The 25,385-nt window shown below is 49.9% G+C and overlaps 9 protein-coding genes across 9 annotated transcripts; 5 read left to right on the top strand and 4 right to left on the bottom strand.

Moving 5' to 3' along the window:
* Nucleotides 1-120: 120 nt before the first annotated feature.
* Nucleotides 121-1,184, top strand: BO87DRAFT_382005 (uncharacterized protein; the record flags this gene model as incomplete). Its single annotated transcript, XM_025624584.1, has 5 exons — nt 121-360; nt 664-758; nt 812-995; nt 1,054-1,098; nt 1,143-1,184. 5 exons carry the CDS (start codon nt 121-123, stop codon nt 1,182-1,184), a joined length of 606 nt encoding a protein of 201 aa, XP_025485477.1.
* A 1,999-nt stretch (nt 1,185-3,183) lies between these two features.
* BO87DRAFT_296231 (HMG-box domain-containing protein) lies at nt 3,184-4,261 on the bottom strand (the record flags this gene model as incomplete). The annotated part of the gene is made up of 3 exons (XM_025618982.1): nt 3,184-3,288; nt 3,348-3,650; nt 3,707-4,261. 3 exons carry the CDS (start codon nt 4,259-4,261, stop codon nt 3,184-3,186), a joined length of 963 nt encoding a protein of 320 aa, XP_025485476.1.
* Nucleotides 4,262-4,608: 347 nt separating this feature from the next.
* Nucleotides 4,609-8,628, top strand: BO87DRAFT_372132 (DEAD/DEAH box RNA helicase). Its single transcript, XM_025622215.1, has 5 exons — nt 4,609-4,897; nt 4,969-5,271; nt 5,341-5,755; nt 5,813-8,212; nt 8,263-8,628. Exons 1-5 carry the CDS (start codon nt 4,754-4,756, stop codon nt 8,535-8,537), a joined length of 3,537 nt encoding a protein of 1,178 aa, XP_025485475.1. The 5' UTR covers nt 4,609-4,753; the 3' UTR covers nt 8,538-8,628.
* Nucleotide 8,629: 1 nt separating this feature from the next.
* Nucleotides 8,630-9,573, bottom strand: BO87DRAFT_372131 (uncharacterized protein). The gene is made up of 2 exons (XM_025622214.1): nt 9,068-9,573; nt 8,630-8,971 (listed from the first exon to the last, which is right to left on the bottom strand). The coding sequence occupies exons 1-2, from the start codon at nt 9,326-9,328 to the stop codon at nt 8,807-8,809; spliced, it is 426 nt and encodes a 141-aa protein (XP_025485474.1). The 5' UTR covers nt 9,329-9,573; the 3' UTR covers nt 8,630-8,806.
* A 1,136-nt stretch (nt 9,574-10,709) lies between these two features.
* Nucleotides 10,710-13,060, top strand: BO87DRAFT_11560 (C2H2-type zinc finger protein). The gene is made up of 5 exons (XM_025617913.1): nt 10,710-12,278; nt 12,324-12,464; nt 12,510-12,586; nt 12,635-12,773; nt 12,822-13,060. The coding sequence occupies exons 1-5, from the start codon at nt 11,003-11,005 to the stop codon at nt 12,920-12,922; spliced, it is 1,734 nt and encodes a 577-aa protein (XP_025485473.1). The 5' UTR covers nt 10,710-11,002; the 3' UTR covers nt 12,923-13,060.
* A 14-nt stretch (nt 13,061-13,074) lies between these two features.
* BO87DRAFT_454777 (uncharacterized protein) lies at nt 13,075-13,972 on the bottom strand (the record flags this gene model as incomplete). Its single annotated transcript, XM_025628590.1, has 2 exons — nt 13,075-13,623; nt 13,701-13,972. 2 exons carry the CDS (start codon nt 13,970-13,972, stop codon nt 13,314-13,316), a joined length of 582 nt encoding a protein of 193 aa, XP_025485472.1. The 3' UTR covers nt 13,075-13,313.
* Nucleotides 13,973-16,194: 2,222 nt separating this feature from the next.
* Nucleotides 16,195-18,524, top strand: BO87DRAFT_432701 (glycoside hydrolase family 43 protein; the record flags this gene model as incomplete). Its single annotated transcript, XM_025627630.1, has 4 exons — nt 16,195-17,779; nt 17,836-17,980; nt 18,219-18,286; nt 18,463-18,524. 4 exons carry the CDS (start codon nt 16,195-16,197, stop codon nt 18,522-18,524), a joined length of 1,860 nt encoding a protein of 619 aa, XP_025485471.1.
* Nucleotides 18,525-18,768: 244 nt separating this feature from the next.
* On the top strand, nt 18,769-20,627 carry BO87DRAFT_432697 (amine oxidase; the record flags this gene model as incomplete). Its single annotated transcript, XM_025627629.1, has 10 exons — nt 18,769-18,869; nt 18,928-18,958; nt 19,020-19,127; nt 19,181-19,234; nt 19,281-19,306; nt 19,365-19,460; nt 19,501-19,580; nt 19,616-20,022; nt 20,066-20,262; nt 20,315-20,627. The coding sequence occupies 10 exons, from the start codon at nt 18,769-18,771 to the stop codon at nt 20,625-20,627; spliced, it is 1,413 nt and encodes a 470-aa protein (XP_025485470.1).
* Nucleotides 20,628-21,455: 828 nt separating this feature from the next.
* On the bottom strand, nt 21,456-23,364 carry BO87DRAFT_296816 (Zn(II)2Cys6 transcription factor; the record flags this gene model as incomplete). The annotated part of the gene is made up of 4 exons (XM_025619002.1): nt 21,456-22,301; nt 22,383-23,052; nt 23,131-23,231; nt 23,284-23,364. The coding sequence occupies 4 exons, from the start codon at nt 23,362-23,364 to the stop codon at nt 21,456-21,458; spliced, it is 1,698 nt and encodes a 565-aa protein (XP_025485469.1).
* Nucleotides 23,365-25,385: the final 2,021 nt, after the last annotated feature.

Raw genomic sequence — 25,385 nt, 5'->3', positions numbered from 1 at the left:
ACCCAGGGCTAATGGTAGTAGTTACACCACGCGAAACGTCACGTCAGACGCCAGGCAGACCGAAACTTGCGATAAGGACTGGAGATTGGGCGAGCCAGGAGTCGATCGACCTCAGAAGGAATGCCAGAGGAAGTGAGGAGATCTAGATTGACGAAAGAAGTTCAGCAGGGAGAAGCAGGGATACGAGGAGAGGCCATGGAATTCATGACCCTAGGGCGGTGGCAGACGTGGAAAGAAGGAATGGAGCGCGATTCTGCGGAAGATCCTCCCAGGCGAGAATGGGATTGGATGATTTGGTATGCGATAGACAGTGAGGAATGCGAACTAGTATACGTCGGGAAAATCAGCGGTCGCTCGAAGGTGAGTATGGAAGAAGCAAGTAGTAGTTGAAGACGGACTGCGGGAGTGCCACCAAAAGTAAATAAAAAAGTTCGAGGGAAAGAAAAAGATGAGTGAGACTGCAAACCTTTTTTTTTTTTTTTCTATTCTGCTCAAGTTTACAAGCAGCTCTTTGATTTGATTGATCGACGTATACGGAGTAAAAGCGTGTGATTTGATTCTCCGAGGCCCAGTAGCGTAACCCGGTGGCTGGGGAAGTGGTAATGGGCCAACGGGGCAGCGGGATCGCTGGGAAGATGCCGGTATAGTCGCACGGCGCGGTAGGTGAGAGAGTCTGTGGATGTGGACGTGGATGTGGATGAAAGTTTTATTGGCGCATTTAACGCAGCGACCAACGGGGGACTGAGAAGTATCCAGTAGTAAGAACTGTGGTGTTATGTACACTGTAAGTGAGACTTGAGAAGAACGGCAGTAAAGCCGGCGAGCAATGGGAAGATGAAAGGGAGTCAGAGTCACGCAGGCACAAGCCAGTCACACAACCCAGTTGGGTTGCGCGCAAGGACGGGGGCGGTGGGCAGATGCTCCTATCGATAACGAATGCCCCCCTCCTTCGCGGTGGGAAAGCGTTGGCGCGATCGACGACTCGGACTATGAAGGTATGTACTTTAGTGGTGGTATGTACTGTGAAGTACATACACTCTGACTGACTTGCAGTGGTTGCGCATATGCCTCTGGACGGGTAGATTGGTCTCTCTATATGTATGTAACCATCATCGGGAATGACCTCCCTCCCCATTATGCAGAAAGGAGCCCGTCATTCATCAGAAAGGGGGGAAGGAGTCTGAGAGAGCCCGACAAAGGGTATTCAGAGCATTACCAAAAAGGGTTTAAACAGTCCAGGTATTCGTTGTCATTCTCTTCCCGGCATCAAGTGGGGTCGAACATTATTATTACTGCTTTGATGGAAATGGAAAGTCTGCTGAGGGAAAAAAGAGGAGCTAAAAGATCACCGGTTCCTTGGTTCGACTTGCGGACATCTACTAACTTACTAAGACTAGACTAGTATTTAACTACCGCAGCTAAAGTAAACAAATCAATGGCTGGTCAATGAAAGTCGCATAGGGCATCACTGCAAAAGGGAAGAACAAGAAAGAATCACCACTCATTCGAATATCACGCACGTCGGACATATCAGATGCTGTATGTCCCTGCCTACTGTCAGTACTGTACGGAGAGAATCAATTCAATGATCCTCCATCTGAGCCTCGCAATCTCTTCGATCCACCACCGCACGTGCCTCCAGATCTATGCAACAACAACAGCATAATTTCCCAACATTGGTCCGAACTTGCATTCATCATCATGCGGAAATCCAAGAAAGCCCGTCCAGTCTTATTCTTAGGCAGCCAAAATGCCCTCTCCTCCCCTCTCGTTCTAAATTCGGCGAGAAACTCGGATGTCAGAAAAAAAAATAAAACGACCACCCCATTCTTGGGTGGATGCGGTGGCCTCTTTCTTCACCGCATCGAAGGCAAAGACCCCTCCACCAGCCTATGAGATCACGTTCTGCGCAATGGAGACCCAACCACTGGCCATTCGCAGCTCCCCTTCGTCGGGGCTCTTTGACACCGTCGCAGTTAATCCGGTCAGACTAGTCCTGATACACCACTATGTACATCCATCAGCTCCGCCTGAATATGTCTCCTTCCCCATTATCGTCCGAGTGTGCTGTACAGTTGTCCATCCTGTTGAGAATCTCCGAACGTCCGCAATCGCTGCATCGCATGCATTTTCTAGACCCTGGTTGTTTCCCGTGCCCCGCCGCGGAAAAAGCATATGCAGTGATGCACGCCGATTCTACAGCCACTTGCTGCTATCTACAGGCTGTTACTGCTTAGGGAGTTGCGTTGAATGCATACTAACTATATGTTGATACTATTCATCATAGTAGACTCCCCTGTCTGCGGTCTCTGCATGTATCCAAATTGGGACATTTCTAGCTTGACGCGCTAGATCGCCCTTTTAAACGAAACACCCCCCGGCAAGAACGGGCCAGCCCGCGTACAATGCAGTTGAGGTAGAGAAAGAGCATGGTATTACGGGGCCCTCCCTGGAGGGCAAGTCAGGTACGGCTTGTTGACAATGACTCATATGTCTGTCGGACCGCTGCATCATCCCAGGGCATGCGTACCCACCACATGGATACGATCTTTTATGCCCAACACCCGGAAATATGCGTGCATCTATAGTATGTCGTTTAATAACCAGCATGCAGTGAGTAGTTCTTCTTACGACGACCTCTTAATTGACTCAGTAGACCCTTCACCGGTCATCGTCTTGAGCGACATGGCGTTGGTCTAGAATTCGAAGATCCCAGGCTGCGCTCGAGCAATATGCAGTTTGACCAAGCAGATACCCGTCCAAAGCGACACATCCAGAGGACGAGAAATGTCTCAGCTCTTATGGGTGGGAGACGGTTGATCGTTGCTGTGGATAGATGGCTATGACTCCCGCGCAGGCACGTGGTTCGGATACGTCACTGTATCGCGACCATGCGGCTTTTGTGAGCCCAGCCAGACGACCCATTGTTCCTACGAGCACTTGATCAACAGGGAAGGATGTTTCCTTTCATAGGGTACAATTCCCTCAAGACACGTTACAAATGGAGAATACAGGTGCACGAAAACATGGAAGGCAAGCAGCTTAGACCGAGTGGGCAAATGACACACCATTATCCCTAGGACCCGCCTGCAGAATCTTGAAACACAATCGACCTTCCTGGTATTGAAACAATCGTCCCACCTCATTACCTGACAGTCATACCACAATGCTCATACAGGATGCTCATTTAGTCGCGTTCTTTCCCACATAGGGGGGATCCTCGCCATAGACGACCTTGTATTCCCGGGCGTACCGGTCGGCATCAACTTCTTGAAGTCGCACGTATTTCTGTTCGCTGCATTAGCATTCCTTCTGACAACAATTCAGGAGAGGCGCAGCAAACATACCTGTTTCTCTGCAGCGGTCATGCCTCGCCATTCTTCCGCAATCCGCACACCACGCTCGGGGATGGACATGTACTTGAGGTCACCAGCCTGATGGCGTTCCTCGGCATAGAACAAATACGCGATCTTGGAGCGCTTGACCAGGCGAGGGTCATGGAGAGGGAAGAACTTCTTGTTCTGAATCTGGGCGAGTCTTCGCCGGGCGTCGTTGGCTTGCTTAATCTCCAAGGGACTGTGCGAGTCGAGCCACTCCTTGTATTCCTTCTCGTAAGCTTCCTTGTTGGTAGCAGCAGTAGCGACAAATTGCTGTAAACAGACGTCAGTATCACGGAGCTTCTCACGTCTTTTTGTAACCAACGAACCTCGCGCTCGGCTTCACTGATGTTCTTGGCACGGTCGGCGGCCTCCTTGAATGCCTCCTTGCCCTTCAATCCCTTTCCTTCCTTCTTGACCTCCTCAAGCTTGCTCAGCATAGTCAGGGTGAAGTGGTTGGTGAGCCTCTTGGGCGGCGTAAGAGACGCGGCCTTCAGCTGCTTCACAAGCTGTCTCAAGTCGCTCTTCTCCTTAGCTTCCTTCTTGGCGGCTTTCTGCTCATCGGTGAGCACCTTCTTTGCCCGGGGCTTCTTGGTAGACTTGGTGGACTTCGTAGACTTGGTCGTCTTGGTGGAAGTCGATTTGGTGCTGGCGCGCCCCTTGGGGGAAGCCGCAGTCGCATAGCCGCTGGTCAGGTGTCTGGAGAGGGCAGCGGAAAGAGGTGCATATCTGACATTGGGGGTCGAGAAGCGACTCAGAGCGGCGAGGGACATGCGTCTAACATGGCTCTGAGAGATGGCCTGGCGAACGGGACGAGAGAAGGCCTCGCTAAGCTGGAGGTGTTGGAGAACACCCCCTCCGCACCGAGCTAGGTTCAAAGGCATGGCCCTGAACAATGGTAGTCGCGTATCGGAGAACCGGAGTAATATGTAAAGGGTAGGTTGCTAAGTGACCAAACAACGATCTGTCGAAGGATTCGCCCTTGTGCAGGATGCCTGTCAGTGACGAAACCGGGGAGGTTGGGGTCGCGTAGCTCAGTCGTTTGGGAGATGCCGAATCGGGTAATGAAGCTCTCACGTGAGTATTACTGATATCGGTATCAATCACGTGATAGATAAGTGGGCTCCCTCGCCGCCTGAGGCGCGAAAGCCTCTTTAGTTTGGGAGAGAACAGACCGTCGGACACCATCACTTCGACCACACCTTGAGCTGTTCTCGCCACCGGGTTCCTATCGGCAGTGCCTGGATTTCGCAGAAAATAACTAAACTGTTTCTCATAAATTGAATGGAAGGGTAAAACTCACTTTAGTATCCTGTCCACGTGCTCGAGCTTTTTCCTGAGTCTCAGTAATACTCACTCATCGTTGGCCTGCAACAATGGCTCGCCACGGGGATACTCGCTCACCATCACCTGTAGGCAGCACGTATTCCTCATCCAGACGGAATCGCAGAGACGATGATCGCTATGAGAGGAGCCGGCGAGACGATGGCAGGAGTTATCGCCGATCGCGCAGCCCTGAGGTACGCATAAGCTCATGTTCTCCCTCTGATGCCATTAGACGGCTCTAACAATCTCTTTCGCCTGGCTACAGAGACGATACCGTGAACGCGAACGTGATCGCGACCGTGATGCTTACCGGAGACGTGACCGCTCGCTAGACAGACGCGACGAAGACTCATATCGACCCGGTCGGAGAGAACGCTCTCGCGATCGACGACGGTCCCGGGAGCGCGATGATTACCGTCGACGAAGCCGCGATAGGGATTATCGAAGCAGGCGAGAAGATTCCCGCGACAGGGCTCGAAGGCGGACAGATGATTCTGCTGATTTGAAGTACAAGTCTAGACGGGACGATAGCCGGGATCGGGCTAAAGATGCCCCTAGGTCTCGTGAGGTAAGCTCCAAGCCAGTCCTCGTTGCTTTTTCTGTCGCAATGGATGAACGCATCTAACACGGGCTATAGACTTCGAAGCCGTCAACACCAGCAGCCACCGCGGCCCCGACAGAGGACGAAAAGAGGGCGGAGAGACTCGCCAAGCTGGAGGCATGGAAGCAGAAACAAGCCGCCGAGAAGGAACGGAAACAGCGAGAAGCTGCTGCAGCTGGTGGAGCGAGAAGTATCTTAGAAGAGATTGATCGCAAGTCTGGTTTGTCACCGGCTGTCAGTTCTCCCCAATCTCCTGCAACACCAGTCGTTGATGCTACTCCCGGTACATATACTGGGAAGTTTGATCCAAAGGCGATTGCAAAGAGTGCTTCTTCTACACCCGCGCCCCCGGCGGTGCTGGGCAATGATGTTGCCGTTCCGCCATCTGTCAAGCCAGTTACTACTATTCCCGCTCAGGTCAAGCCCAAGCCGGCTACAAGCGGTGCTTCAGGTATGTGGTTCTCTCAATCTCGATTACCATGGAGATTAGTACTAATTTCTTTCACAGCTACTCTGAAGGCGAAAGGCAACGTTGGTCGTTTTGGCCTAGGAACCAAGCAAGCAGCAGATACCGAAAAGACCACGGCTACCAAGACTTTAGGATTCGGAGAGGAAGAGTCGACTCGGAGGAAGTTAGAAAGGCTACCTACGCCTCCATTAGAAGACACGAAGGACGTCAATGGAGCTGCAGATGGTGCCGCTGATGAGGATGAAGATGATGTCGACATGCAAGACGGCACCGAAGAAGAGGCTGCTGCTGCGGCACGAGCTGCGGCGGAGAGGCGAGAAGAACGCTTGCAGAGCGAAGCTATAAAAGCCCAGTCCAATGGTGCCGAATCGAGCGACACTGTAATGGGCGACGCTCCTGAAGCCGCCGACAACATGGAGGTTGATGCTCAGGAAGAGGAGGAAGTCGATCCTTTGGATGCATTCATGTCAGAGCTTGCTGAGTCGGCACCTCCAAAGAAGAAGGTCGGCGCCAAGTTCTCGAAGACCAAAGAGCAACAGCCTGAGGCTTTGTTCGGTGACGAGCATGATATTGATATGACTGCCGTCGGGGATGGGGATGCAGATGATTTCCTCGCTATTGCGAACAAGGCCAAGAAGAAGAAGGATATCCCAACCGTTGACCACAAGAAAGTTGAGTATGAATCCTTCCGGAAGAAGTTCTACACGGAGCCTTCTGATCTGGCACAAATGTCGGATGAAGAGGCGGCAAGCTTGCGTCTGGAACTTGACGGAATTAAAGTCCGTGGTGTTGATGTTCCCAAGCCAGTCCAGAAATGGTCTCAATGTGGGTTGGGAGTGCAGACTCTGGACGTAATCGACAAGTTGGGATACGAGAAGACTACCTCGATCCAGGCTCAGGCCATTCCTGCGATTATGTCTGGGCGTGATGTGATCGGTGTGGCTAAGACGGGGTCTGGTAAAACAATCGCCTTCTTAATTCCCATGTTCCGACACATCAAGGATCAACGGCCGCTGGACAATATGGAAGGCCCTGTTGGTCTGATCATGACGCCTACTCGTGAGTTGGCCACGCAGATCCACAAGGACTGCAAGCCATTCCTCAAAGCTTTGAACCTCCGAGCCGTTTGTGCTTATGGTGGCGCTCCCATCAAAGATCAAATTGCTGATCTAAAGCGTGGTGCTGAGATCATTGTCTGCACACCGGGCCGGATGATCGACCTTTTGGCAGCAAACGCTGGTAGAGTCACTAATCTACGCCGGGTCACTTATGTGGTCCTTGACGAGGCAGACCGGATGTTCGACATGGGTTTCGAGCCACAGGTGATGAAGATCATGGCCAACATTCGCCCTGACCGGCAGACAGTGCTTTTCTCAGCTACTTTTCCTCGGAATATGGAAGCGCTGGCTCGCAAGACCCTGACAAAACCGATTGAAATTGTGGTTGGTGGCAAGAGTGTCGTCGCTCCCGAAATTACCCAGATAGTCGAAGTGCGCAACGATGATCAAAAATTCGTACGTTTGCTGGAACTCCTGGGTAACCTGTATTCGAGCGACGAGAATGAGGACGCACGTGCTCTCATTTTCGTTGATCGTCAGGAAGCTGCTGATGCTCTGCTTCGTGAGCTCATGCGCAAGGGTTACCCATGCATGTCCATCCACGGCGGCAAAGATCAGATTGACCGTGACTCGACCATTGAAGATTTCAAGGCTGGTATCTTCCCGGTGTTGATTGCGACATCTGTTGCCGCTCGTGGTCTGGATGTTAAGCAACTGAAGCTCGTCGTGAACTACGATGCACCGAACCATCTTGAGGATTACGTTCACCGCGCAGGACGTACGGGACGTGCCGGTAATACCGGAACAGCGGTCACATTCCTGACGGAGGACCAAGAGCGCTATTCCGTCGACATCGCTAAGGCACTGAAACAAAGTGGACAAAAGGTGCCGGAGCCGGTGCAGAAACTGGTCGATGCTTTCCTGGAAAAGGTCAAGGCCGGCAAAGAGAAGGCCAGTGCCTCTGGATTCGGTGGAAAGGGTCTGGAGCGTCTGGACCAGGAGCGTGATGCTGCTCGTATGCGTGAACGGCGCACGTACAAGACTGGTGAAGAAGGCGAGGATGAGGAAGAGAAAGAAGAGAAGAATGAACAGGCTGAGGAGCGGTTCAACAAGGCCATCTCGTCTGTTCAATCCACGGCAGCTCCATCCCTGCCTGGCGTACCAAAGGGTATTGATCTTGATGGCAAGATTACCGTGCACAAGACCGAAAAGGATCCCAACAGCACGTCCAAGAACCCACTGGACAAGGTGGGCTCAGCCGTTGCGGATATCCACGCGCGCTTGAGTCGCGCAGGAGTGATGAGATCTGGAGTGCCCATCGACAATCGCGGGCCCGATGCAGGCGCCTTCCACGCCACCTTGGAAATCAACGACTTTCCTCGTAAGTCCACCGCCCATTTTATCGAGTGTCAGATGCTAACCTCCCTACAGAAAAAGCTCGGTGGGCCGTCACCAACCGCACGAACGTGGCCAAGATTTTGGAGGCCACGGGTACATCCATCACTACAAAGGGCAGCTTCTATCCTACGGGCAAGGTGCCTGGGCCCGGCGAGAACCCCAAGTTGTATATTCTTGTTGAAGGAGAGACGGAGCTGGCCGTGACGAACGCCATGCGCGAGTTGATGCGACTGCTGAAGGAGGGCACCATCGCGGCGGCGGACAGCGACGCACGGGCACCCGTGGGAGGTCGCTACAACGTGGTTTAGTATATCGTTGTACCATAGAGACATATTATCGATAGGCATTCTACCTCCAGATGATGATCTAATATAGATATAAAATAGAAGAAGAAAACAGGGATAAGATAAGCTAAGCTGCTCTGGTATCAACAATAAAGACAAGTCTTAACAAACCGAAAAAGACAGTAATATATCCCGCTAAACCGCTCACTCACATCCATAAAAGAATCAACTCCACGTAACCAAAACCACAAACCCCCACCCCCACACAGATACATAGTAGTAAAATGGAAGAACTACTGCCACCTCCTCGCCTCCGCCGCCCCATCAGCGTCCCTAGCAGCCACCTCATCCCGACTAGCCTCATTCAACGTCTGATTCTGCGTCTGCGCCTTCTGCGCCGCTAACTTGGTGCCTAGCTTTCCTTTACTCCCAGCTGCAGAAGCGGACTCGGCTCGTTTCTGTTCCCATGCGTAGTTGCAAAATTAGCCTAGTAGCCCTAGTAGATAAACCCCCCAAAAACATATCACTAGTAAAGAAAAGGAAGGAATACACACCTGCGCCGCCAACGCAGCTTTCGTCCTCGCATCCGCAGTCGCATCCCCGTTGCCTTCCCCAGCAGCAGCAGGCGACCCTAACGTCCTTCCAGAGGGTCCAGAACCCCAGTTCGAGGCGGGTTTGGCGTTGGAGGGGAGCGGGGCGCGCGGGGCGGAGGAAGAGGAATCTTTTGCTGGGGGGTTCGGGCCTGAGCCGAGGACACGACCGGGGGAGGAGAAGGCGTCCGGTTGGTTGGAGGATTTGGAGCAGATGTTGCCCATTTTACTTCTTGTGTGTGACTTTGTGGTGCGGTGGTGGTTCGTGCGGGGAAGGTTTGGATGGATTGGGTTGGAGGGATGGATGGTGAGTGGATGGGTGGGTGATTGGTTGGTTTGTATGGGAAGATTATTGTATTGTTGAGAATAAATAGTATTGGGCGTGGAGTTTAGATGATTGAAGGGTGTGATAGATGGTGGATTGTATGGGGAAGATAGTGAGGTTGATTGATAGGTAACAGTGATAGTTGATAGTTGACGCGGAGGAGGATCCGGTCCGAAGGCACCGGGCGGGCACGTGGGTAGCGTTATCCGTTAGTCGGTAATGTTAATTGTAATTGGCACATGGGGAATGGGGAACGCGGCTGTGAGGGGGAGGGGTTCAAACTATTATCTACGGAAAGTTTCTGTAGTTTCTTGTTTAGAGATACTTTTATTTCATTTAAGTGATATATGGGCTTCTGAGGATATCTCCTTTTCCTTTATGATCTGCATCAAATTTACCCCAAAGTCAAAAGTTCACCGATGGACAGACAAGGTTGTGGTGGTTGAAACTTTGCTGCAGTAATGCCAGTCAGGTGATGTTGTTTACAGGTATTTTTCACATTCACTAATAATTGATAAGACATTTTAGGTAGTTGAAATCGAGTCCTTCCTAAAAGGTGTACCGATGTTACTCCTGTCTGGGTCAATCAAACAGTATCAACCTCAAACACACCAATATGCAGGAGGCATCATTGATTTGCACTGGATGCTGTCCCACTTCAGCCCAAGGCGGCAACGGAGTATTGCGGGCAGAATCCGGCCAGAATTTTCTCCGCCTGGCCCCAAGGTTCCCACACTCTTTCCTCGAGGGATCTTCAGGGTTGCAAGCACAGTCCTTGAATATCCCTTATTAAATGGTAATTGCTGATAAAAAAAAGTACTTCTGAAGAAAACGGAAATCACTGATAAATATACAGAGAAAAATTCTGATATTGGGAGGAGTATCATTCGCTGCGGCGACCACAAACTAATGACGCCATCCCCCAAGGTCCTCGTCCCCAAGGTCCCCAAATTACCGATTAAGATCTGCCCCGTATCGCGACGGTAACCTTACCGAAAAAAGAGCCCTACTGCGCTGTATCCTCTCCTCCTCCATCACCACCAACTCCACTCTTGCGCTCTCTCTACCAACTCCTACTCGCTCCCTGATTCATACTACCTCTGAACTATCCTGTTCGCCCACCATCGCCTGTCACCCGCCTCTCATGCTGGCCCCCAAGGTCCTCATACCATCGCTTTCAGGCGGTCTGTCTTTTCTCTCTCCGACGTTTCTATCGGCTGTTCTTCATTCTTGGTGATTTCTGCGCATTGTCCAGTCGCACCACTGGCCTTCTAGCCTCCCGTTGGACGATCTCTGCATTGCCGACCTTGATTGCAGTCTGTTTGATTGGTAAGAGTATCTCTGTTTCCGCTCGCGTGGTGTGGAGGGCAAGCTAACTTGCCACTTGCGTGCTCTGCGTCAGACAAAGACAGGCACACCCCAGATCATCCTACTCCTTTCCCCCCCGCCTCAGAGCTTCTCTGACGGTTTGTCCCGTTCACCATCCCCTCTTCAGTGTGATAATTGTTCAGCCTCGCGGTTGACTGGGGACTCTTTCGGTCTATCATCTAAGCCTGTCGATCGTCATCGACACCATGGCTTCTCACACGAAGAAAGACGATTTCTGCCTTGAATGCCACTGGGAGGCGTTCCACCTCGATGGAAAAGAGGCAGAAGATGTCTCGGAGGCACAGCCAGTCCAATGGAATTGCTCCGACCAGGTACATCACACCCCGGTGCCGCCATGCAATGGGGATGACGACTGCAATGTCGAGGAGGACTGTTGTGATGTCGACGACTGTTCCATCACCTGCCCCTCCGTCTGCGACGGCTTCATTGAATGTGGTGATGCTGCAGTGTGCTCCGTGTCGCATTGCGACGAAGATCATTGCGAGAACACCGACCCGGTCTGCTTTGATGAACACTGCTTCGGTACGGGCACCAATATTGATGGCGAACACAGTTTGGAGTCACTATTAGGGTTGGGAACTCCTCTCAATCTCGACACAGCTGACCTACTCTCCCCGACTTCCATGCCACAATCGCAGGTAGAGCAGCACAAGACCATGACACAGCCCACGGGCATGGTACCCTCTGCACCGAGTGATGCATTCTTCAACCCTTATGCACCTGCGTCTCACTGTCACTCCCACAGTCATCAGCATTTTCACTGCCATGATATATCCAAGGATGCTCACCATGCAGCAAATCCGTGGTTACCTCTGCAGAATGCAGTCAACCCGGCGGATGTGTTCCACATGATGTGCCCTGACCTGTCTGCGTGCCATCAATTCCACGTCCACGAAGTGCAGAACTGCCCTGAGCAGGACAAACCTGCCGATGATGCGGCCTCGAACTCGTTTACCTGCTTCCACATCCCTCATCATCCTCACCACCACCATCCTCCGAACGAAGTGAAGAACCCAGCTCCGGCGCAGAAGCCAACCAATAATTGGAAGCCATGCCGCACGCATGTTCATCGGTGTCGCACGCACGGACACCATGTACATTCCTATTCACCTTACTCGCGCCACTCACGGTCCAGTGTGAGTTCCCAGTTGAGCCCGGGAGAGACGCCGCCCCCGCTGGAAGGGGGTACCTCATCCGTCTTGACCAGTCCGGAATACACTCCCGATACCGAGATATACATCTGCCGGTGGTCCTCGAAAGCCGACGGGACCAAGCTGCCCTGCGGCGCCACCTTTGCCGATGCATGCGGTCTACAGGAGCATCTGGTGGCGTGCCACATGGCGACCGTAGATGGCGCCAAGGGTACGGGATATTACTGCTGCTGGGACGGGTGTCACCGGCCGGATGAGCCGTTTTCGCAAAAGTCGAAGCTGCAGGGGCATTTTCTGACTCACAGTAATTGTAAGTGCATGCCAAGTGTTTTTCGAGCCGGAGCTGACGATGTAGATAAAAACTTCAAATGCTCTGTCTGTGGAAAGATGTTTGCCCGACAGGCAACATTGGAGCGGCACGAGCGGAGCCACCGAGGCGAGAAGCCGTACAAGTGTACCGAGTGTGGAAAGTCGTTTACCGACAGCAGCGAGCTGAGTATGTGCATGCTATCTCTGAGATGAATAGACACTGACAGGATAGAAACGCATTCGCGGACGCACACGGGCGAGAAGCCATTTAAATGCACGTATCCGGGGTGTAACTTCCAAACTGGTGATGTAAGTACAGCCAATCAGAAAGAGAAGACATCAAGCTAACAGGTTCAGTCATCCAATATGTCCAGCCACCGATTGAGTATGTACACCGTAGACAGATTTATGCAGTCGATACTAACTGGACTAGCACACGGCGAGCGTCGACACAAGTGCCACCACGCAGGATGCACCAAGAGCTTCACGCGACACGGTAAGCCCAAACCCCCATGTAGTCAAGAGATATATACTAACTAAGCAGACCAACTCAAACGACACTTAAGAACTACGCACAAAGAAGATATCTCACTGGGTACACCGATGCCGGATGACTTCGGACTTGCCTTCGCCGAAGTGGCGTGAGAGCAGCACAGACGGGCACCAGGCGCAGATCAACGGGGAGGGAATATACATACATACGTGATTTCTAATACCGGATTGATGGGATTGGATATAAAACGGAGTACGGCGGCGAAACAGGACAACTGAATGAGCGAGTGATTGACGACTGGTTAAAAGAACATTATGAGTGGACGACACCTATACCAACTACTACTACCTACTGCTTAGTATATATTATCCTACACGAGTTGAACAGCCCCTGCCTACTAAGTAGTATCATATAACCACACACATCTAATGACACACCACCACCACAACCTCCATTCAATCCCTCATTCCAACCCTAAATATCACCACCACTATCATACACACATCCCACCCCCAAACACAACCATAAACACATTATTACAAATCACTCAGCAGAAGCCCTCTCCTCCAAACTCTCCACAGCCCCCACAATCTCCCTAACCCTCGTCCCCACCCTCCTCCTCACCTCCTCACGGACTTCATCCCCAATACTTCCCGGATCCAACCCCGTATCCACATCCACCTGTCCCTGCGGCGAATGGCTCACAAACGACATATCCCTCGTGTACACCGTATACACGGCAATGAGTTCATTCAGAGCATCGCGCGCCGACTCCCGGTCCGACGCTGCGTAGATGGTCGCCGAGTCGGTACTTTCTGTGGCGATTTCGAATTCGTCTTTTGCGACTTCGTATCTTTATCCCGAGTCAGCCAGTATGTTAGTATGTTTGTTTGTTTAGGTGGGAAGGAGGGGGGAAAAGGGTATACGGACAGTTCTTGGAGTTCGTCGATGATTTGGTCGGCGGGGGGTTTGGACGATGTTGTTGAATATGAGGATTTGTTTTTGAGTGTGGGGGTGAAGTTGAAAGTGTAGGTTCGTGAGATTGTTGGTGTTGGTGTTGGTGTGGTGGTGAGTCTGGGTGCGGAGGTGAGTCGGGGCCGGGCGGAGGTGGTCAGGGTGCGGAGTGGGAGTGGACGAGCGATTGAGGGCTTGTATAAAGAGCGGGAGAGGTGTAGTCCGCGGAGAGGGGTCCGGAGAGACATTTCGGATATGAATTGAAGATGGGAAATGGTAATGAGGGTGGTTAATGGATGGATGAAGTGATGGTTGCAATCATGGGATGACGTCGGTTGGGGATGGACCGTGCTGACTAACCGGGGTATGCCCTTACTTTAACTAGTTAACTAGTAGAAGAGTTGCGTGATACATGTCTTGGTTAGGTTGTTGTTGTCTTCTACTCTATAATTCCTGAATTATGATAATGATACTTACTTCTGTAATCATTAAAGCGGTTTTCTTCTACCGGAAATCCTGGTAGCCGGTGATTCAGTGGCTAGTATATACCGGTGATTGTGATAAAGAGACAAATACTCGATCGCTAGCAAGGAGATAGTCTTAGCAGAGAACAAGTGCCAAGGTAAGCATCAATAGCCATATATATTCATGATAGCCCTAAATGAAGGATCCTGCAAGAGCTGACTTGCGGTCAGGCGTTCCTCAGGAATAACATTTCACTTGCACACGAGACATATCTAGACAAGCAACTGTTTAGTGATAAAGTATTAGCCTAAGCTGATTCATTGTGAAATGACTAGCTAGTGGCGATAATGTATCTTGATAGAACATGGTTAAGTGAATAGCGCCTGCGTTCTTGGACGAGCAAGTGAAGAGGAGCCATCTGCTTCAACTATATCTAGAATTTAATGAACAAAAGTTCTATTAAAAACTTTCACCCCACTAACATCCTCTACCTCGATCAAAACAACCTGCTTAAGCCCCGTAGGCTTCAGCCAAGCAGCCTGTCACGTAGGAAAATTACTTTGCTAGGGAAATTCCGTCTGAAATCCTGCTATTACCTACAGAAAATGAACCAATAGCAATCTGCCCTTCTGTCCATAAAGACCAATAGATAAAGGATTTGGGGTAAAAGGAGCAGTCCCCTTTAGTCGCCTACATTGACTGCTACAACTATCACAGCCTCATGATTCAGCTATACTGCTAAAAGCATCGTGTGATCTGTCTCTGTATATCAATTTATGTGTCCTTTCACAGAAGGATTCAGGGGTGGATTCACTGAATTACCTGATTGAAAGGAAGTCTTGTCATCAACTGAATCAAGTCTTATATAAAGTCAGCTACCTCTCAACCAACCCTTTTACAATATGGTGGAAGCGGCAGAATATTAATAGCGTACTTGGCGATATTATACTAGGGTACGATCATATATACTATATACATGAGACTTTATACAGATTGAACCTTGTATTCCCCTGCACCTTTCGCTACGGCATTCCACGATGTGAATCAAGGCTTTATATTCAGTTCCTAGCCTGTCTAAAGGAGATTTCACAAGCTCCCCTTTAGGCTCTTTGATGGCAGTGTCAAAGTCAGACACTCTTGTCACACTGTTGTTCTCAACATAATTTTCGATAACAGTCTTCCCGCGGATGCCTACTACGGAGAAATAAAAAGCATCAGGATTCGATGGAAGCCCAATGCGATCTCAAGATTGCCCAAGGATGATGAGAACTTGCAGGCAGACCCAGTTGCGCTTAAGGTCGCAACAGAGCATGTGACATATATGTGTACGAAGAGGCTACTAATACCTCTGCTCTGGTCAGAAATCTCTTGCATTTCCTTCAACTCGCCGATGAAGAATGGATTGATTGACAGGTTGGTCCGGAAACAAGACATCTCTTCGACTGTTAGAGATTGGGACAAGCCTGTGGCGAGAAACCATTTGACAGGGCAAAGATCAGGTTCTCACCTGCGAACAATTGCCAAATCTGATACCACTGCTGCATGCTGGAACATATCTCTCTGTCTGCTTTCAGATAGACGCGATACTAAACCGTTATTGGTCCACTCATTAGCGCGTTGACACTATATATGGAGCCTTTGCTGAATACCCCTCAGTGTTCAGGTGTTGTATAGCAATGCAGCGAGAACATCAGCGCCTAGACCTGACCATTCTCTTGATAGATCCATTCATTGTCATAGCATCATGACTAGGAGGACTGTTTATAGTCCCTTCTATTCCCGAGATGCACTTAGCCAAGGATGTCGATCTGCTAATCAGCCATTATTGAAAGGCCAAGAGATAAACTCAACTCATCCTCACCATGTTAGGGTCGCATTTAATCCAGAGCTTCCCTTTAGCCTAAAACCGCCACGGCACGCGTCCAAGCATCATCGGAGCAGTGACCTATAAAACCCTCAAGCATGCCAGCATCTTTTCCTTATAACGTATTAACCACATCCCACCATGTGGCTCTCCACCCTCCTCGCAGCCACTCTACTATCGATCACTGCATCCTCCTCTCCTACCTCAAACCACACCTACACCAACCCCATTCTCCCCGGCTGGCACTCCGACCCAACATGTGCGCACGTCCCGGAACACAACACCACCTTCTGCGCCACCTCCACCTTCATCGCCTACCCCGGCCTCCCCATCTACGCTAGTAAAGACCTGCAGAACTGGAAACTCGCCAGCAACGCTTTCAACCGGCCCTCTCAAATCCCCGATCTTCGAAACACCACAGACCAACAAGGTGGCATCTACGCCCCAACCCTGCGCTACCACAATGGTACCTTCTACCTGATCGTCACCTACCTCGGCACAGACATCCAAGCCCTCCTCTTCACCACCACCAACCCCTACAACAACTCCGCCTGGACCGACCCCCTCGTATTCACCGTCACAGGCATCGACCCGGACATCTTCTGGGACGATGACGGTACCGTCTACGTGACATCTGCGAACAGTGGCTCCTCCAGCGGAAACCACATCCAGCAGTACTCCCTCGATCTAACTACCGGGGCCACCGGCCCCATCCACAACCTTTGGAACGGCACTGGAGGATCCAGCCCCGAGGGACCGCACATGTTCCGCGAAGACGGATACTACTACCTTATGATCGCCGAGGGAGGGACCGAACTCGGACACTCGGAGACGATTGCTCGATCAAGGTTCCGGACCGGGCCGTGGGAAGCTTATCCCCGGAATCCGCTGTTGACTAATCAGAATACGACGCAGTATTTCCAGACGGTCGGACATGCGGATCTGTTTCAGGATAGTGTGGGAGATTGGTGGGCTGTGGCGCTGAGTACACGGTCTGGGCCGGCATGGAAGAATTATCCCATGGGGAGAGAGACGGTTCTTGCGCCGGCGAGGTGGGAGAAGGGCGAGTGGCCGGTTGTGCAGCCTGTTCGGGGGGTGATGAGTGGGCCTTTGATGTCGGAGGATAGGGGGATTGCATTTGGTGAGGGGGATTGGATTGATCAGCCTGATAGAGTGGATTTCGCTCCGGGATCGGCGATTCCAGCGCATTTTGTGTATTGGAGGTATCCGAGGACGGAGAATTTTGTGGTTTCACCAGAGGGGTATCCTAATACTTTGAGGCTGACTCCGTCCTTTTATAATCTGACAGGGACGCCGGAGTTCAAGCCCGATGATGGGTTGACGCTGGTTATGCGTCGGCAGACGGATACGTTGTTCTCGTTTGGTGTTGATATATCGTTTGATCCTGAGATGAATGGTGAGGAAGCTGGGGTTACGGTGTTTTTGACTCAGGAACAGCACATTGATATGGGTATTGTCCTGCTACAGAATGATCTGTCATTCAGGTTCCGTGTTGAAGGCCGGGGTAACTATGATGGCCCTCTTCCTGGCCGGACTATTTCTGTACCGAAGGAATGGCAAGCAGACACTATAAGGCTTGAGATTCAGGCTGTCAACGACACGACGTATGCCTTTACCGCTGCGCCATCAAGGAACCTGGGCCATAAGAAAGTCATTGGGTGGGCTGATACGAGAATTGTCAGTGGTGGCACTGGTCGGTTTACTGGTAAGTTAGCCCTTTACATTATCGATTTTTCTTTCTTGCAGTGTTGGCCGTTGTAGGCGCGCTTGTTGGTACCTATGCTACGAAGAATGGAGGCGCTGGAAGTACACCAGCTTATGTTAGTAGATGGAGATATCAAGGAAAAGGCCAGGAAGTCGACTATGACCGTATAATCCCGAGCTGGACTACGTCTATAATTGCATAGTTGAAAGATTTATATACTTTGCACTCAATGAGAAACATTGGGGATAAATTGCCAATTCAAGTGATTTCTGTTCCTATAACATTGACAATGCTTGCTGATTGGCACCTGCCTAATGTAATATGAGCGGCCAGCAGCCTTCTGAGCTACCAGACACTTCACCCTCCACCCATTCTTCTGAGAAAGTTGAGGTGCTGAAGAGTGTCATGTCGATTACTACTGTAAATGGTAGTTCCATAGCATTGGGGGTTATGCATACCTGTCCAACACCCCGGCATGTCCACCCCCAGCTCTGCATCCTCCACCCTGTATGCCTCCACGGATGTGTAGTGATCTACCCCAGCATTTGCACCCCCTTGAAAAGCTTTGCCAATCGACTGAGCTTGACAGTTTTGTCCTACATTGGCGAGGACATCGTACGGCATGGGTCATAAAAGTTCCACGGGGTTATTCCTTGTTTTTCGATCCTCTGCTTGACCGGGAGGCTGTCAACATGTCACAGCTGACAATAACTCCATCATCCCTAGCAAGGCCATCTATGAGTAGCAGTCACTTGACACCCATTATCGCTATGAGCTGGTTTCTGGCATGCGACAGGGCACTCGAACCCGGAGGGAAGTCGCTCAACGTCAGGTGCGCCCCGCATTCCTTGCACATTCTTCTTCTATACATACGGATCCCTTTCCCGGATCAAAACGGAATGTTCAAGCAGACATATAAGGAGCTACATACTACCATATTATGTTTCTAGACAGGCAGATTCAACAGTGGCATCTAGCCAGCCGACACCATGAGATTCCTTCCTGCTGCTGCAGCGGCGCTGCCAGTATTAGCGGCACATGCTGCGCCTCTTGCTGAGCCCACTTGCTCTAACACTGATGTTGTTATCTTGTAAGCTTCTCATACTAGATACGGCATCCAAGCTATAAACTCACATGCACATGTGTAGGGGAGCAGGTGTTGCCGGTCTTACCGCCGCAGTAAGATCTCCATGCACCGCGCTGGCTAGATCAAGCTGACAAAAGTAGCAAGCCCTCTTAGACAAAAGGTGTCGAGAAGTTTATTGTGCTCGAAGCCAGGAATGAATCTGGTGGCCGGCTTTACAGTCGCAATTTTGCCGGGCATAAGATTGAGGTCGGCGCCAACTGGGTATGTATCATTCATCCAGTTGTTCAATAGCCGTTTCAATGCTGACCAAATAGGTTCACGGACCGGGAGGGCCGGAAACCGGAAATATCAATCCCATGTGGACTATGGTATGTAATTATCTCTGGCCTTGACGGACTGGCTAACTTGACGTAGGTTGAACGGGCGGGATTGAAGAAAGTGTGAGAGCCCCCTTAACCCAACCCAAGGCGAGGACATACCGTTGATAAACCCCGCCAGGGAGACCAACGAGAAGGATAGGGTCGTGTTTCCTAAACAAAGCGCAACAGCTATCTCAGCCGCCCCAGAGAGCGCCGGGGCCGCTAAAGAAGAGGTGTTAGATGGCGCCGTCGATATTCTAAAAAATAATCGCCAGGATCGGACATTCCGAGCCGGTCAGCGCCTCAAGCACTGGGATCCGGCGAAGAATGACCCGGCCGGACAACTGGCGGATTGGTGGGCCTGGGATTGGGAGGCTGCTTCTCCGCCAGAGGAGAATTCGGAGGTGTTTGGTGCTATCTCCACGATCGCCACCTACGAATACTTTTCGAAGGGTGACTTGTTCATTAGTGATAAGCGCGGATTTGTTTCTGCTTTTCGGGAAAATGTGAGTGCCGTCCTCAATGGACCGGCAGACCGTGTTCGCTTCAACAACAAAGTCATCAAGATCAAGCACAGTCCAAACGGGGTCACGGTGACCAGTGATAAGGGGTGCGTTAATGCCAAATATGCTATTGACACCTTCTCCCTAGGAGTACTACAGAGGGGACACGTGGAATATGACCCGCCTCTGCCGCCTTGGAAAGCTCAAAGCATCGCCGGCTTTGAAATAGGCACATATACCAAGATCTTCCTCAAATTCAAGAGCAGTTTCTGGGGAAAAAAAGCAGTTCCTTCTGTGGGCGGATCCTCATGTTCGCGGCAATTACCCAGTATTCCAGCCTTTGGATATTCACGGGTTGGATGAGGATTCCAAAATTCTTGTGGCCACGGTGACCGGCGAGCGTTCTTACCGCGTCGAGTCGCAGACAAACGAAGAGACAAAGCAGGAGCTCCTTGATGTGCTTAAGCACATGTATGGTGATAAGGTTTCAGAATTGGAAGAAATATACTATCCGAGGTGGAGTACGGAAGATTGGTGAGAAGCCATTCCCACCCTGTGACAACAGCAAGAGCACTAACTTTTGCAGGTCCTACGGATCCTACTCCTACTGGCCACCATCGATCAGCCTGCAAGAGCATCAGAATCTCTGCGCCAATGTTGACAGTGTCTTCTTTGCCGGTGAGGCCACCAGTCAGGAATTCTTTGGCTACCTGCACGGGGCCTATTACGAGGGCAAACACGTGGCCGAGTTCCTGGCACCCTGCCTCAATATGGACCCGGAAGTGCCATGGTGTCAAGCGACAAACTATCAGGTGCTGACGGAGGTTACGCCGTATGACTTGTACAATCCAGCCAATGGCTGGTATATTTATAATAACAAAGTACCTGGCCATGACTGAGCCTATGCTTGCAATGGGATTAGGTAATATTATGTCTTCTTAAAGACTCAGGGATAAGATCATCGAGAGATATGTTTGCAGGGTAACATTGATTGACAATGACGATGTGGAGATCTTTTAGGTTCTTCGTCACTCGTTCTAGACAGTTATTGAACACCAGTTTAATCTATATCGCTGAGACTACCACTGATATCTACTTGACCATTGCCTCTCCAACTTATATTGCCTTTCATAAAAGCCTCTCTGAGTAAATAGTCCTTCTTTGATAACATAATACAAATGGACTACACAAGCCTTACAAAGCAAAACAGTATCTATAGACAGTCTAACCAGTCATAGAAGACACTGTACATAAATTACAATCTTATACGCGCCGAACCAGAACCAAACCAAAAGACCCAACCAACACCCAACATAACCCTAAAGCCAAAAGGAAAAGATAAAATAGAGCTATGATAATAATTATAATGATAAGACACATCACGAAGCCCGACCACGCCGAACCCCCTCCCTCTCCACCGCAACCCTAACCAACGAAACCAACCAGCTCAAAAACCCATCAACAATATACGCCGGGGGAAAGAATCTCCCCTCCCCGTCCAAATCAAACACTTCACAAGCAAACAACCCCCTCATATCCTCCAACATCCTCAAATTCCTCGTGAAGGACGGATTCCTCGGATCGGGGTTCTCGATCAAACACCAGAAGACCGTGAGAATGGCGGAAAGGATGAATTGTGCGTGGATCCTACCATCACACCCGTCGTATCAGTATACTATGCATAGCTAGGAATAGCAATAACAAAGAAAAAAGAGGGAATGGTAAACTCACCAAAAACTAAACCGATCCACCAACCCGCCCTTCCCTGAATTCAGGTAATATAGTAATGTCGACCTCGACGCCTGATAATACAACTCCAGACTCGAAGCAAGCGGGGCCGAGACGACAGATAAGCTAGTTGTGATACTCGCTTCGTGAAGTTTGCGAATACAGTAGTGGTATTCGAGGTGGATGCTGATAGGGCGGATATTGACCAGTTTATGATTACTACTTTCCTCGTTGGAGGACAAGGAGGAGGAGGGGGTTATTGTTGGATCTCGATTGTCGGGTGTGCTTGTTTCGGATCTAGGTGTGTGTACAGGTGTATGTCCTAAGGGGAATTCGGCGTATAGTTCACTCAGGTCCTGATCGAGTTGGCGGATGTGAGCGAGACGGCGGGCTTCGGGGAGGGATTGGGCGTGGCTGGAGTAGAGGCGGTTGTAGATGTGGGATTTGAAGATGGCGAGGCGGATGTCTGTTGGGTAGAGGAGGGGGACTTCGTTACTAGTATATGATGATGTTGATGATGATGGGGATTGTCGGGGTGGTGGGGGAGAGTGGGTGGTAGAGCCGATGTAGGTTTTGGGGAAGTCGAGGTCGACGTCGATGTCGTGGATGAGGGGTGGGGAGCAGCTGCGGATGCACATTTCTTTGTCCATGCCGTAGCAGAGCCAGAAGATGGCGCGGAGGTGGGAGTGGGATTCAGTGTTGTTGGTGGTGGTAGAGGAAGCTTGTGGTTGGTATTCTGGGGGAGGGGTGATGCGGTGGCCGCCTAATTGATACAAAATGCGGATGGCGGTTGAGAGGAGGAGTTGGGCTTGTTGGGGATAGCCTGCTGGGGCGATGTGCAGGGCCTATCTGAGTTAGAATATGGGAGATATGGTAGCAAAGAAGATAAAAGATACCAATATGACGAATGTTTTTAATTTCCACACACTAGCTAGCTCAAGCATGAGCTTAGGTACTAATGTCAGTACGGCCTGCACGTAAGCGTCCGGGTCTGTACCTGCAAACTGCGGCTGGTGTTGATGCTGCTTGGTGATAAAGGCTGCGAAGGCGAAGAGATGTGCCTTTTCCGCCGTGGTAGGCGGGGGATCTGTACGGCCAGAGACGAGAGCGTCAAGGACAGCCTGGGAAGCAGGTACATCCACAACAGGAAACATGGAGTACATGCTCTTGGCGGAGTAGTAGTCGAGACACTTCTGGATCAGGGCGTAGCTGGGCCATTGGGGAGTAGAGATTGCTGGCGAGATGGAAGCATACTGGGCCTTGTAGGACTCTGTCACACGGGCTAAGAAGCCGTGCAAGTCCAAGACAGCGCCGGTTTGGCGGTAGACAGTAGCATGGAATGAGTTACGCTGAGGGGAGTTAGTAGTGCCTGGCCAGGAAATTTCCAGGTGCTGTTTGAAGATTTCCATGGCTATGTCAAAATCCGACGAATCCTGAGGATGCGATGGCGCGGCAAAGAGCGACATGGGCGGATATGGTGAGGCAGATCGCAGTTCATCCTGCAATTGGATGATTGGTGAAACTGCTCCTGGGAGAGGACGGCCGGCAATGAAGCTTTCCAATTCTTGTACACGAGCCTTGGCTTCAGCGAGTTGTCTGTGAGAATTAGTAATGTTACTCTTAATATGCCACTGGGAATAGCAGTAATGTTACTATATTTGCCAAGGAACATACTCTCTAATAGTCTTCCTGGGTTGACCAGTCACGGTAAACGTGCAGGTCACACCAGCAAAATGACAATTCTCACATGCTGGTTTCTCTCCATCGCATCGAATCTAACCCGCATCAGTGATGAGCCCCTACTAAGTAAAGGGTATAGGGTAGCACCTTTTTATGCCGGCACAGGTCACATGCACTCCTGGCCCTCCCGCCACGTTGGGCCACAATATCGAGGATATCTGCATCCATGCTGACAGACTGCATGAATCAATTGACACTGGAAGATGCTAATTAAGCGGGAATGAGATTCCCGGCGGGAAATGCATGATTAAGACCCTTCAGGGTCCAGGAGAACTTTATCGCTGCCTAGAGGCTTAGTCATCTGCGTGCGTGGCCCACTTGGGCGGGATTCCGCCGAGCCCAGACCAGCCCGGAAGCTTGCTTGATTTATGCATATATAGTGAGGGTATAGATATAGGTACGGCGGTTAATAGCGGCCATCAGGCAAATGCGTTGAAGTCCCTTTACTGCTCTGCATACCGCATCCGAATTAGAATCTCATGATACTCTGCATGATGCTGTACAGATCTTTTCTTTAATTATTATTAAATATACTTTCTTTTATTAATCTTAAGCTGTATAAGACTAACATTATCAGTTTGTTTTATCAGGACTGTTCTACTACTTGTATTATCTTTATTATTAAAATATAATACTATATACAAGTCGGTAAGCGTATAATCAAGACCAGATTAAATAGTTAGAATATTAATAAGCGTGATTAGAGCGGTTAACGGCCAGGGTAGGGTAGGTTAATGGAAAAATTTATACCTGCCGTCAGGTTAACGGTTAGGTATAAGATTTCCTTATATCTAACCCGTATTACTAATTCTTCTCTACACAGCCGGATCAAGGAGTTGTTCTTTGAGAGGTGCCTCTTTGATGTAGAGATTATTAAAGGCTACAGACGAGAGCTTTTATTTGTCTATATATATAGTAAATATCTTATTATTCTAAGATCTATACAGAGAGCAGTTATATATTGATATCTTATTTTGCTAATTAAAATCAGATAATTAGGACCCGTGGACAGAGTAAGTCTAGATAAATATAATTATTTTCTTAATTATTAATATATACCTGTACTAGTACCAGCACCAGTACCTATATTCCAGTTATATAGAATACCTGTGTATAATACCCTGGATAAGACTTATATCTTTTTATAGTACTCAAGACTAGTAGCCATCTGTATAGCGAAGCCAAGCAAGTCATCTAATAGTGTATATACAGCTTTATATAACTAGATATAGATAAGTATGTTATATAAGCTACATGATCCAATCAGCTATATACTAATTCTGCCGGCAGTAAACACCAAAAAATTGCATTTGCCCGATGGCCGCTATTAGCCGCCGTAATATAGGTGAGTGGAAAATGATTGATTTAATTGTCGTTGATATAATCAGTATTCGATTGCACTTCCTTCCGTCCATATGACTGTAATGCATGGGATATCAGCAAGCAAACAGCTACCGATACTATGAATCTACCGACGGTACTAGCGTTTCACTTTAAATCTAACCTAAATATGACCAAAATCGGGCTACCCACTTTGCTATTGCCGTTCTATCCGGTACTCGCATCCATTAGAGCATGCTCATATAGCATACTGGCTGACATAGCTAGGTTGTCGATGCAGGGTGCCTACCAAACAGGGCAAGAACACACAGGCATCCCCTTCGTTTCTGCCACTCTTTTGCATCTTTAAACACTACTGAGTTTAACATAAAATGAAATGATCGATCTAAGTCACCAAGACCTTCTCCTTTTTCTGCATCTTCTTTAGTGCTACATCTTCCATTTAGAAGATGTTGAAACGCTCCAGGTCGGAGCGAACGTGTCAGTCGAGAAGTTAGGGTTACGGTAGTCACGGCACGAGGCTGACGGGAACGTGCATAACCCTAACTCGCATACCAAGAGGTAGACACCGATATAATCCTATAGTAGTTCTATACCAGCGACTGGTTGTTATTATCATTATTTATGGGCAACTAAAACATAAGCAACTGCTCTTATGGCACAGTTCGAACACTGTAAGCAAAACCCACAGATTCTAGTATACCCAATGCAGAGAACTACCTATCAGAACCAACGAACCAACTCATAGCGCACTTCAGGAGATATATCCTCCAGATGCATAGTATTAAGTAACCACTCGACTACTTGGCAAAACACTAGAATTCTAAGCCAATTCAGGACGTGTATAA

The sequence above is a fragment of the Aspergillus neoniger genome (assembly GCF_003184625.1).
Source record: "Aspergillus neoniger CBS 115656 unplaced genomic scaffold BO87scaffold_1, whole genome shotgun sequence".
Classification (NCBI taxonomy): Eukaryota; Fungi; Ascomycota; class Eurotiomycetes; order Eurotiales; family Aspergillaceae; genus Aspergillus; species Aspergillus neoniger.
The sequence above is the reverse complement of the archived record's forward strand: the minus strand, read 5'-3'. Positions and strand labels throughout refer to the sequence as shown.

Excerpts from the sequence above, each read along its gene's own strand:
- BO87DRAFT_372131 (XM_025622214.1), bottom strand. The coding sequence starts at position 9,328 with ATGGGCAACATCTGCTCCAAATCCTCCAACCAACCGGACGCCTTCTCC. Across the intron at positions 8,972-9,067 it reads AAGCTGCGTTGGCGGCGCAG|AAACGAGCCGAGTCCGCTTC; the intron begins GTGTGTATTCCT and ends GCATGGGAACAG.
- BO87DRAFT_372132 (XM_025622215.1), top strand. The coding sequence starts at position 4,754 with ATGGCTCGCCACGGGGATACTCGCTCACCATCACCTGTAGGCAGCACG. Across the intron at positions 5,272-5,340 it reads ATGCCCCTAGGTCTCGTGAG|ACTTCGAAGCCGTCAACACC; the intron begins GTAAGCTCCAAG and ends CACGGGCTATAG. Across the intron at positions 5,756-5,812 it reads GGCTACAAGCGGTGCTTCAG|CTACTCTGAAGGCGAAAGGC; the intron begins GTATGTGGTTCT and ends TTTCTTTCACAG.
- BO87DRAFT_11560 (XM_025617913.1), top strand. The coding sequence starts at position 11,003 with ATGGCTTCTCACACGAAGAAAGACGATTTCTGCCTTGAATGCCACTGG. Across the intron at positions 12,279-12,323 it reads TTTTCTGACTCACAGTAATT|ATAAAAACTTCAAATGCTCT; the intron begins GTAAGTGCATGC and ends CTGACGATGTAG. Across the intron at positions 12,587-12,634 it reads GTAACTTCCAAACTGGTGAT|TCATCCAATATGTCCAGCCA; the intron begins GTAAGTACAGCC and ends TAACAGGTTCAG.